The sequence below is a fragment of the Bubalus kerabau genome, chromosome 16 (assembly GCF_029407905.1).
Source record: "Bubalus kerabau isolate K-KA32 ecotype Philippines breed swamp buffalo chromosome 16, PCC_UOA_SB_1v2, whole genome shotgun sequence".
NCBI lineage: Eukaryota > Metazoa > Chordata > Mammalia > Artiodactyla > Bovidae > Bubalus > Bubalus kerabau.
In genome coordinates, this window is record NC_073639.1 from 6,761,597 (window position 1) to 6,773,619 (window position 12,023).

The 12,023-nt window shown below is 42.3% G+C and overlaps 1 protein-coding gene across 2 annotated transcripts; it reads right to left on the reverse strand.

Annotated features, from left to right (window-relative positions):
* Positions 1 to 4,201: 4,201 nt before the first annotated feature.
* Positions 4,202 to 11,266, reverse strand: LRAT (lecithin retinol acyltransferase). Of its 2 annotated transcripts, XM_055550280.1 has the most exons (4): positions 11,158 to 11,266; positions 10,303 to 10,843; positions 9,930 to 10,135; positions 5,968 to 6,069 (listed from the first exon to the last, which is right to left on the reverse strand). In XM_055550280.1, the coding sequence occupies exons 2-3, from the start codon at positions 10,840 to 10,842 to the stop codon at positions 10,019 to 10,021; spliced, it is 657 nt and encodes a 218-aa protein (XP_055406255.1). In that variant the 5' UTR covers position 10,843; positions 11,158 to 11,266; the 3' UTR covers positions 5,968 to 6,069; positions 9,930 to 10,018. The 2 variants fall into 2 exon arrangements, with proteins under 2 accessions (XP_055406254.1, XP_055406255.1); XM_055550279.1 differs by lacking the exon at positions 9,930 to 10,135 and having other exon boundaries at positions 4,202 to 6,069.
* Between the last annotated feature and the right edge of the window lie 757 nt (positions 11,267 to 12,023).

A 12,023-nucleotide genomic window follows, 5' to 3' on the forward strand; every position in this document is an offset into this window, starting at 1 on the left:
GTTGCCCCATGAGCATGGCTTAGTTTCACTGAGTTAGACAAGGCTGTGGTCCTAGTGTGATTAGATTGACTAGTTTTCTGTGAGTATGGTTTCAGTGTGTCTGCCCTCTGATGCCCTCTTGCAACACCTACCGTCTTACTTGGGTTTCTCTTACCTTGGGCGTGGGGTATCTCTTCACGGCTGCTCCAGCAAAGCACAGCCGCTACTCCTTACCTTGGATGAGGGGTATCTCCTCACCGCCACCCTTCCTGACCTTCAACGTGGGATAGCTCCTCTAGGCCCTCCTGTGCCCCAACAGCCACCGCTCCTCAGACGTGGGTTGGTCCTCCCGGCCGCTGCCTGAGGCCAGGGGCGGTGGCCGGGAGGATCTGAAGGTATCCAATCTAAAAAGGATATGAGAGGGTTCAGTGGCCCATGAGGCAGCCCGGCTTGAGAACTTTGTTCATTGTGAGTACCAATATTGCACCATTACTGCTAAGTCACTTCAGTCGTGTCCAACTCTGTGCAACCCCATAGACGGCAGCCCACCAGGCTCCCCCGTCCCTGGGATTCTCCAGGCAAGAACACTGGAGTGGGTTGCCATTTCCTTCTCCAGTGCATGAAACTGAAAAGTGAAAGTGAAGTCCCTCAGTCGTGTCCGACTCCTAGCAACCCCATGGATTATGGCCCACCAGGCTCCTCCGTCCATGGGGTGTTCCAGGCACCATTACTAGTCAGCCTAATTAGATCCTTTGGCAGTTTTCAGTGAGAGACTTTACCCAGGAGAGTGAAGCAGAAGTGAAACAGAGGAAAGGAGTTGAGGGAAGCCATGAGGCAGCAGATGCAGTGACACACTCAGCACTGGGAGCAGCAGGTCAGCAGCCCCGGGAGTACCAGCTAAAACTCCATGGGAAGAAGTATCAGGACAGTGTCCAGAGTCAGGAGGAGGACGGCACCAGGATCGCTGCTGGGACCCGGGAGCAGCTGTGAGCTGACAGGACACGGGGCCACTCATCTGTTTGAGGAGGTCCCTGTACTTCCCCCTTCTCCATCTACCTTAAATAAATCTTTCCATAAAACGTTGTTTCTTTTCCTCACAATCTAATTCCACCCCCATTCATCATGTGTTTTGCAAGATTGCCAGCTTATTAGACTCACCAGAGTGACTTGGAAAGTTTAGGAAACGCTTCCTTCGACTTAAGACTTTTACAGTGTAAAGCCCTCCAGGATCTTGGCTCTTGTCTCTAGAAGCATCTGAGCAGAGCTGTTCTTCCTCACAAGAACTGTGAGGCCTTTGTAATAGTACTGGGCACCTTTCTCTCAAAGCAACGATGTGAACACAGGTGATTTTTCTTAATAACTAGCAGCAATCCAACTGCAGGGAAGTCTCATGACTCTATGCCTTTGTATTTACTGCTCCAGGTGCCTGCAATGGCCAGAAAAAGGGAGTTGTCACTTTAAATGTTTGTAGTCTTACTGCTCAGTTAAAGTGTCAATGAAGACTTCTCTGCCACCCTCCCTCTCCTTTACTGCCTCCAGTAGACAGGTCTTCTCTGTCTGTTCTCTGACACCTGTACAAAATTATCATTGTTTTAAAATCTGTTGAATTTCCATTCTCTCTCCTTAGACTGAGCAACTAGGACTAAGATTCTAACTAGTGCATTCCTATATGGCCCTGTGTATGGAGGACATAGAAGGTCTGCAAGAAATTAACACATTCATTGAAGAAAAGCTTGTCCTGTTTATGGGAAGCCTCAGTGAGCTGCAGTGGAAAGAAAGCTAGAGTCAAGCTTTAGATCTGGCTCTAGTTTATTTGCATAACCACAAAGTATCTCAATCTCTACCTGATTTTCCACCTCTGAAATGTGGTCAGATGTTTAAGGGTTCAGCCCAGTAACTTCTGTGGTCCTTGCTATGCCATGAATTCATTTCAGGACTGGGCTGGGACTTGCTCCTACTGACACCTCATCCTCACTGCACCTGTGGCCAGTGTGAAGCTGCCACTGCCTCGGTTGTTACACATGACACATCTGATTCTAGAGTTCATGCCTGTGACTCTGTTTGTTCTTGCTGATTTTGTGGAATGGAGAAGGGATTCGTGATTTCATATTACACAGGACCCTTTTCTACATAGTCAAGGTAGGCTTCAAGATGTAAATAACATAGATTATATCAATCTGAAGGAAGATTCACATGATGTTTTAATTTCAAATATATAAAACTATGTTCAGTAAAGAAAGCTTTGAGAGGCAAAAACTTTCAGGCTACCATTTTCAAGGAAGTTTGTTATCTACTTTCATGCATTTCAAATTCAAAGACAAGAGGGGACAGTATGAAAATCTGCTTTTATTGAACATGCATGTATACCAAATGTAAAATTAGTTGAGCTGACATATCCAGTTAGATAAAACTCTCTAAATAGATTATATAAAATAGAAGATTAGCAACCATCATTTCTCATAGTCTTCTCATCTATAATAAAAGACTTTTGCCTTTGGCATAACTTTGATATTGTTGGAAAATATGTTTGATACTTGACAGTAATATTATGAAATAGAAAATGGAAAAATATGAAATATATCTATATACTAAAAAAATATTTTTTAAACAACAAATTCATACTTATTTGCTTGTTCTTGACAAGGAACAAATTTAGCAAAACAAATATCTAAAATGTATAATTTATACCCAGTCATCACATGTATTTTTTAGGAACCAGCCTTCTGGCAAGAAGGAAAGATACATGAGTCTTCCCAGACACTCCACCAGGAATTACTCATGAGTCAGAATTTGACTAAAGTCCGCTGACATTTCCCTGACACATTTGTTCTCCACCCTTACAATCACAGGCCATTATTTTAGAGATTGAGAACCGTTCCTAACTCATAACTAGTTATCATAACTAGTCCCTTGTTGTCTTGCCCCATGCGTCCATTTACCTACATGTTTTTGGGAGTTGTCTCTCTGAGCCCCAAGTCTCTATTGCCTGTTCATAAAGTCTAAACTTGGTCTACACAAGACTTGCTCCATCTGATCACTCTCTCCCAGCACCTCTGCTCACTGCCTCTGCTCTGCTCTGGCCTCTTGCACTTGCCCAAATGCCCCCATGCAGTTTTGGGCTTCCAGTTCCAGAATAAGAAAGTACCTCACTCTTTTGGGCCAGGCTTGGTGGGGGCAGTTCTCATGCCTTTGCTCATGCTGTCCCCAATGTGTAAAATACCTTACCCCAAATTTGTACTTTTGGAAAACACTCCCATTTTTCAAGTCTCAGTACAATCCCTATAATTTTGGCCATATCAGTGAAAATGAACCACTTCTTTCTCTGTGCCTTCAGTCAGCTCTATTGCAGAAAGCCTTACTGTGTCCTTCTGTGCTCATGAGACCATCAGCTTTGAGGAAAAAGGTCCATGTCCCATTCATCTTTTCACCCTCAGCACTTGCATTGCTTCATCTTAGCCCTGGCTAGTCCTGTTCAACCTTTAGCTAGGTATGGCAAAGAACATATAAACAACCAAAAACTGCATCAGTCGCTACTGGATTATCATTTCACAAGTTAGAGTAAAAATTTGTAGGATTTTAAGGATGAATTTTACCTAATTAAGCCCAGAGCAATTCACTAGAGACATTAATGGCTCAGGGTTTCTTCCATAACCACAATCAAGGATGTATGCTTCTTCTTCTTCCCTGTTAAACAACCAATCAAACTGAGCACAACAAAATAAAAACTCTCCTTTTCTCCTAAGAAGGTCAACAACTCCAGGGAATAAGACCTTCCTTCCCGTTCCCTTTTCCCACAAGTAACAGGACACATCAGTATGATGAGATCCCCTCTTTCTGTTTCTCTGCCTGATGCTGGCACTGCCTCCTTCACACACATTTCTCTGATCCTTCAGGAAGAGTTCTTCTAGTTGTTTTCCCATAGCACTGTGTATACTCTAATATAGGTAGTTCACAAACATGAATTCTAGACCATGAAATTGTAACAGGTCAATGTCTGGCACATAACAAGCACATAAATGAAAGATGCATTGAATCTTGCTTTGAGGATATGAAGTGATTCAAGACTAATTAGGTTAATTTCAACCTTAAATACTTCCCTTAGCTTTTAATGAGAGATCATGATCTTTGAACACAGATTTAACAATACACAGTGATTTTTTTGCTACCTACAATACTTAAGTCTGAAGAAAGGTGTAAATTATTCATGAGGACAACCATATATTTAAATTAGTTTATTTATAAACAATTGCTACATAAGTAATATACAGTAAGTGAAAAACCACTAATACAATGAAGTTCTCATAGTGGTTGTTTTTATGTATACACACTAAGAATAACTTTAAGTGGTTGGAATAGGCCCATAGAACACTTTATTCTGTGGTGTTGTCATTTCATGTTTTAAGTATTGAACACATTTAAATGATTAAATACAAAGTTTAGTTACTATTTAACTGAATTTGTTGTTGGGTAAATTAGTGGTGATAAAACATCAAATATACTAAAATTTACTCTTAAATTTGTTCTGATTGGATCATTGAGTTACCAACCCTGCCCTCCTCATACCGCTCATTATGTGACTCATTATTTTCTGATTCTTGATAGTTTATAGGCTTGTAGCTTAGTTTTTAGAATTTGGTGATTTTGCAAAAGTACTTGCACACTTGCTTTAACATTGCTGCATCTCAACTCTGACATTAAAACAGCCTCTGTGTAATCAACTTACACACCTGGTAGTATTAAGACACTTAAAAATGACTTCTAACAGCTATTTCCCTTAGTCTTACTTGCTTGGGTTTTTATATATTGCTGAAGCATCATTCTTTTAAGGATGTAAACTACACTGACTTGGTAATGAAATGGAGAAACCTAACTAGAAGACAAATGCCAGGGCTTTTAAAAATTATACAGTGCATTAGTAAGTGCTTTAAAATTAAACCATCCAATGACATACATGCAAGTTACACTATAAATGCAAAAAAATGGATTGAATGTGCTTTTATGTTCACCTCCACCAATGCTCTATACTAACTACACTGTTATGACAATAAAGCAATTAAGAACGAACGATTTGTTAGTCTAAGTACATGTCTCAATACCTGTACTCAGTCTCAGTACATCGGTCCGAGTACATGTACTCAATACATCTGTGTATTTAACTGGCACATACACTCTCCAAGTACCCAACTTACTTCAATCCTATGTCCATTTTCCTCTCAGAGTGGTTTAAAGTAACTACAGTGACACATAAAAGGGAAAACAAATGAATGCCAGGCTTCCTATTAAGTAAAGTCAAATCAAAACTATAGTATTATTAGCTATTTCTGCAGGAAAACATATTTCTATAGTTCTGGTCAGTTATTTTATCATTAAACCTTAACTTTGCCAATATTGTTTCAAGAAATGAAATTATTCTTGACTTATTAGAAATTATATATAATACACAAAGAAAATGTGATTTTTTTGGCCAATCATCAAACATGCTTTCATCTGAATAAGGGAAATTATTTTAGTGTAACATAAAATTTTCAATGAAACAACATAAATTTACAATAGCTAGGGGTCTCATTCAACAAATTTTCCAATCTTCTAATTCAGGCTTAACAGAGAAGAACAATGATTATAGGAGAAAAAGAATAGCAAATAATCTCCTGTGGCCATCACCTTACAGGCTGGTTTTCTTATAACGGTGAATTCTAGCACAAGCCATCATGTTTCCAAGACTCACGATGCCTGGGAATGGAACTGCCTGGAAAGAATTAGAAAGCCTCCATCCTTGGGCTTACATGGTAAGCACTTTGTGTCATTCTTAATCACATTTTTATCCAGCACACATTATTACAGGTCACATTTTTCTCGATAATGCTTATACTGATTTGTGCTATATAAATATAAACACTTCTATACAGAGAATCCATACACTGACACAGGAGTATGAAATTAGCCAGCCATCCATAAACAGAATGGAATAAAAATTGCAGGAAGAGTAGTATATGATGTCAAGCCCAGACAGAATATAGACGCCAATCCCAAGACTGCAGAAGCAAGGACACTTCTCTGATCACGAATAATTATCTTCACATTCTCACAAAACTGGAAAATAAAATTTAAGAATATTAGAAAAGGCTAAACCTAAGAAGAATCATACATACCAAACAGTAGAGCACAACTTTTCCAGCTATCCCCTGTCACCAGAAGAACTAGAATTTCTCTCACAACTTAGGGAAGAATTTAAGTTGTTAACAGTTCGGTTTCCTGATTCCACATCCCATAGTGGCTGAAATAATACTTTAGGCACTTGCCCTTGTAAATGCAGAACATTTACAGAAAACTACAGAGAATATAACCACATAAAAGTTATTCAGGATTAAAGGTTTAAAACAACATTAAATTGCCTCTCGATAACAATAACATATTCAAAAGTAAAACGATCTTGAGCAAATAGAATTTAGCCCATCATTATTGGTGAATTTGATTCCTACACCTCACCATTCTAAAATTTGGTAATACTTCTGATGATAAATTTCTGATAAGCCTAAAATCTAAAGGCATCAAAAGTCTAATTTTATTGTCATATCCTGCCAAAATAGTCACAATCAGTTGAAAATGAAAATTGGCTGCTGGAGATAAAGATAAATGAGATCTTTACCCGCTGAAGAATGCATTCTTCTGAGATATGTATTTTTTTTCTTAGAAAACTAATTTTTCTCAGAAGTATTGCCTGGATCACTCTTAATTAGTTAACCTGTCCAGACTACCTTTTTCTCCTCCATGCAAATATTGAGGTTGTTGTGAGGATCAAATGAGATCTATTTAGCAAAAGTACTCTGCTTTCATCTGCATGCTGTATAAATGTAAGGTATTACAATGATTATTTTCACTGCTAGATCTTGACAGTTATCTCTACCTCATCACTGTTGGGGCAGAATTTAGCAATTAATTGCTCCATTTTGATAAGAGTTTCCTACTTGTTCTCAGCTAGTGAAGAATCTGCCTGCAATGCATTAGACCCCGGTTTGATCCCAGGGTTGGGAAGATCCCCTAGAGAAGAAAATGGCAACCCACTCCAGTATTCTCACCTGAAAATCCCATGTACAGAGAAGCCTGATGGGCTACAGTTCATGGGGTCACAAAGAGTTGGGGATACAACTGAACAACTAAGAACTTGGCTTTAAGCTCCTTTTCTAGATGGCACTGTATATGCTTTTAGGGTCTTCTCTTTGATTTCTTTCATCAGTGTCCAGATGTAGCTCTGGACAGCCAGGTTTCCAAATTCTTAATGGATAGAATGAAAGTGAAAGTGTTAGTTGCTCAGTGTGTCCTGCTCTTTGCAACCCCATGGACTGTAGCCCACGGGTTCCTCTGTCCATGGAATTCTCCAGGCAAGAATACTGGAGTGGGTAAGCATTCCCTTTATCTTCCTGACCCAGGGATCGAACCCAGGTCTCCTGCATTGCAGAAAAAAGTCCAATATATTTTAACACACAACCTTCACTGCAAGGCTGTCTCTGTCAATACTTTTATACAGTATCTCAACAAATATAAAATTTCCAGCTGGTTATCTATATATCATTCTTTTTGTGTGTCAAACATATGATTTGTCTCTTTCTACTAAACTAACAAGATACTGAGTAACAAATACATAATTTTCAAGTGATGAGGAGATAAGGATCAAACTGAATGAAGTTTTCAGGATAGTAAAAAAAGCTGTTTGGCAAATAATGGGGAAATATACATTTAGGTGGGCTTCCCAGGTGGCACAGCAGTAAAGACTCCTCCTGCCATGCAGGAGATGTAGGAGACATGTGTTCAATCCCTGGGTTGGCAACCCACTCCAGTAGTCTTTCCTGGAAAATTCTATGGACATAGGAGCCTGGAGAGCTACAGTCTGTGGGGTCACAAAGTGTTGGACACAACTGAAAACATACACACACATACATTTAGGTAAATAAGAATACTGTCTTGATATAGTCATTCTTCTTTTACCTTTTTCCCAATAATATTTAATTTAGACCAACACAGAATCATTGTGGACTTTCTTTCCCCCATAAGAGGATCATCTCATTTCTAATGTCCTGTCCAGGAGGCACCTCTGGGTTGCTCCATGGTAGGAAATGCCCTCTAGTTCTAGCTTAATGTTAAGAAGCCTGTAGGGGCACCTTTGAGCAACAAATCCCTGCAAATTAAAAGGGGGTACAGGTATTCATTTTGGCAATGCAAAGTAATACCTGCAAAGAAAAAAAAAGCATAAGAAATAATAATAGTTACTAATTAAAGGGCTTTATAGCTTATGAAATACTGAAATTATTATAAAATGGTTTAATTTTGCATTTTCTAAGCTTGTATAAAAAAAAATCACTGTCAAAGGGAAAAAAAAAGATTCTCTTCCAGTTCACTTTCATATTAACTGTAGTGTTTTCATGAGGGAAAGTGCTCTTGAGAGATTTTATAAACACAAATTTAAGTGAGACATGTTAAGCTGATGATAGTTGTATATATGGAGAACTCAACAACCAGTCCCAGAATCAAGTCAGTCCTTATGTTTCTAGAAAATAAAAGCCAGTCCTCCTTCAGTACTAATGACCTACTTCTCTCAGGGCATGTTCAAAAACAATCCTTAGAATTGGAAAATTTGGGATGGGGATTTTTTTTCCCCCTAGGAAATCTACTGTGTGGCCAAATTATTTGTTAGACCATTCAAAATGAAGACAAAAACTCAGTTTCACAAGAGGTGCTACGCAGCAACAGCAATTAAAGCACTGCTCTACCTCTATAAAACCTTAAAAAGTTTCCAAAGAGGAAAAACTGTTCCAACTAGTTATTTATGCAGATTAAATATTTTACTACCTTAAAAAAGCACTTGTACTATTTTTTTGTAGAAATATATAATACAGTGTTATATGTATTCCATGAAAGGGTAGCTCCTAATTATGGGAGGGAAATACTGTTTTTCCTTAGAGAAATGACTTGCTTCGGTCCTAAGTAAATCTGACGTGTTTCCTTTTGAACACTTTTGGAGCCAGTGTTTGTAAATGTGGTGAAGCTCATTTCTAAACAGGCCTGGACTGAAGCTGTGATTCTTGAATCACTGCACAGTGCTGTAGCTGTATTTTTATTTTACTTAGAATTCCTAGATTGAGTCTGTTACGGCTTTATAAATATTCTGTAAGGAGTTTCATATATGGATGTAAACAAGCACTATACTTTCATGCTCTGCTAAAGAGGAAAGATTTTCCCATGTGGGTCAAAAAATTAAGATGTGGAAAAATAAAAAAACTGGTTACATGGACTTAGACTCTTTTGGTCCCAACATATCTAAGCATGAAGAGTATAAATGAAATGTATTATGTGATTGCCCAGATTTTCATTGTAAAGGATGCACACTAACAGCACCTCTTTAGCAACTGCAGAGAAGGTTAAGACTTCCAACTGCAAATGAAATTGCAGGCTTAAAATGTGAATTTTATAAGTTAAGAGGTATCAAAAGGCAATAAAAAATCCACTATTTTTTCCTTTGGCTTTGTAGCTAATTTAATCATCTTAAATTCTAACAGTTCCCCCTCCCCCTTTTTTTAAAGTACCCATAAAATTACCTTCCAACAGTTAATGACTCTTAAGGGAAACCAATTGTTTTAATCTCTGGGGAACTCTGAAACACTCCAACCCAACTGTGGGGCTAGTGGATATAGGATGCTTAACAATGGGGAAGTCTAAATGGGGATTAAAGCCAGCATAAAAGAAATGCAGAATACCAAGGAGAAGATTTCCCTTAAGATCAGCCACAGGAGTAAGAGACCTACCAGGGAGGTCTTCTTAATGGATATTTTGGCAGTTTATAAGCAAAGAGAATTCTCTCTCTGCAGCTCATAGGGAAAACAGGCATGCTTCCTTGTTTTAAAGGCACAACAACTTGTACTAGACAGTGTTATAGATTAAATATAAACTCTGGACACCTTCCTTCCAACTGCCAATTCTTGGGTAAAGTTGCAAGCATACGGCGACAGATTTTCTGTGACCCTCCCAGTCACTCGCCCTTGTCATTTCAACTACGCTGGGTGGACACCCTGATGACTTCTGCAGCAATAACTGGGCAGCTCTCTGGCGTTGCTGGCAGCGGTACTGCGTTGCCACACTCGTGCGCCGTGCATTTCGAGATACCCTGCAAGGCACATTGCCATTTATTTATTTACTTCGCTTTCCTGAGGAACACCAGAAGCTTCGTTACTAAATCTAGAACCCAATCCCTGCTCCCAGGGGTGAGGAAAGTTTAGGGAAGGGAGGGAGTGTCCCCACCGAGCCCACCGGGGTTAAAGTCACACGTGGTACCTTGTCGGCCTGGGGGCTAATCGCGGTGCCGAACCTGCAGTAGGTGACGAAATGCTCGCAGTTGTTCCAAAGCAGGCTGTAGGGAGTTATGCCCAGCAGCTTCTCTGCCCTCTGCGCCACCTCTTCGTTGAGCAGCGCCTTCTTCTTGAGGGACCTGTCCAGGTGATTGACCAGGATCTCGGCTCCGTAGGCGAAGTCCTCCACGGTGTCCACGCGGATGCTGGCCACCCTGCCAATGACGCCTAGGATGAGACGCTTGTTGGAGACCACTTTCTGCGTGAGGCCTTTGTCGTCAGTCAGGGCCAACAGGATATCGGGCATCATGTGGGCGACACGGTTGTCGCCCAGGTAGATGCCATAGTGCGTCAGGTGGGTCCGAGGCACCTCCAGCACGTCGCCGCGGAGAAAAGAGTTGATCTCATATAAAGTGTTCCCCGCCTTGTCTTCACCCGGGGCGCCCGAACTGAAGAACTTGAAGTTGGAGATGAAGAGTAGCTTCTCCAGCACGAGCGACACGGCCTCCAGCATTGGGTTCTTCATCCTGTAGGGAAGAGAGAGTCTTGTGGCGAGGGCACCGCCGTTCTCCGGCACTAGCCGCGCGGAGCCGGGCAAGTTGCGCTGGCCGAACAGGGGCGCTGCGCCGCTGCTCACCGGCAAGCCGGCCGGCCAGTGCCGCGGGACATGTCACCTGCGGAGGAGGGAGGGAGAGAAAAAGAAGAAGGCGAGAAGCCTGGAGATCCGCTCGGCTTGGCCGCACCGCACGGGGGACTGAGGAGGATGCGGAGCTGGCCGCGGCTGACCGCGGGGACAGCGGAACCTGCCCTACAAGCTGGATGCTATGTATATAAAGCGCACCTGGAGGCCGGGCCGGGGCGCAGGGCCGCACGCGGTGCTCGCGACGGAGCCTTTGCCGATGTATTTATCGCCGTCGAGGGGGCGGGGCCGAATGCCGTCACAGACCCGGAGAGAGAGCTGATTGGGACCGGCGAAGAGCGCGCTCGCTCAGGGGCGGCGCCAGCCCTCAGGCCCCGTGGAAAGGGCGGGCCGCTTCTGGGCTTCGAGGGTCTGCCTAGACACCCCTTCCAGTGCGGGCTCCTCTTTGAAATCCATTCCATAGCACTTCCGCCTCTCAGCGGCCGGCTTTGGAAAGTAGAGGCCGCATAATAGATCTTGCACCTGCTAGATTGGGGAGCGTTTTGGGTACCTCTGGGGCGTTTTTGGTGGAGAGTCGCCTTGGGCGAGATTTCTGAGTAGAGCCACCTCTCTCCAAAAGGTTGGATACTCGGAGACGTCGGCTTCCTAAAGTATCTGCATTTACTCTGAGAAGTGTGCGCGCCTCGAAAGCCTCCAGATTCCTTCCTAAACTCCGCATAGCAGTGGTCTGCACATCGCGCACTCTTCTCCCCTTTAAATGCCCCTCGCTGTCCGCTGGCGCGCGGGTGGGAAGCGACCCCGCGAGTGATCGGAACCCGAGGCGCCTCCGCGGTCCGTGGCGCCAGGGTCCATTAAGCGCACGGGTCAGCAAGTAAAACGACGAAGCGCCCAGCATTCTCCTAGAAAACCGAATTAATTATTCCAGCTTCAGAGTCTCATGGATCCAGCTTCTTCGATTCATTCACCGAAACTTCGCCTCTTACAGCGCAGCCCCCCGGAGGTGACCCAGCGAGGGGCGCTGCTCTCAGGACCTGCGCGCCCTGAGCCCGCGCACAGCGAGGCGGTTC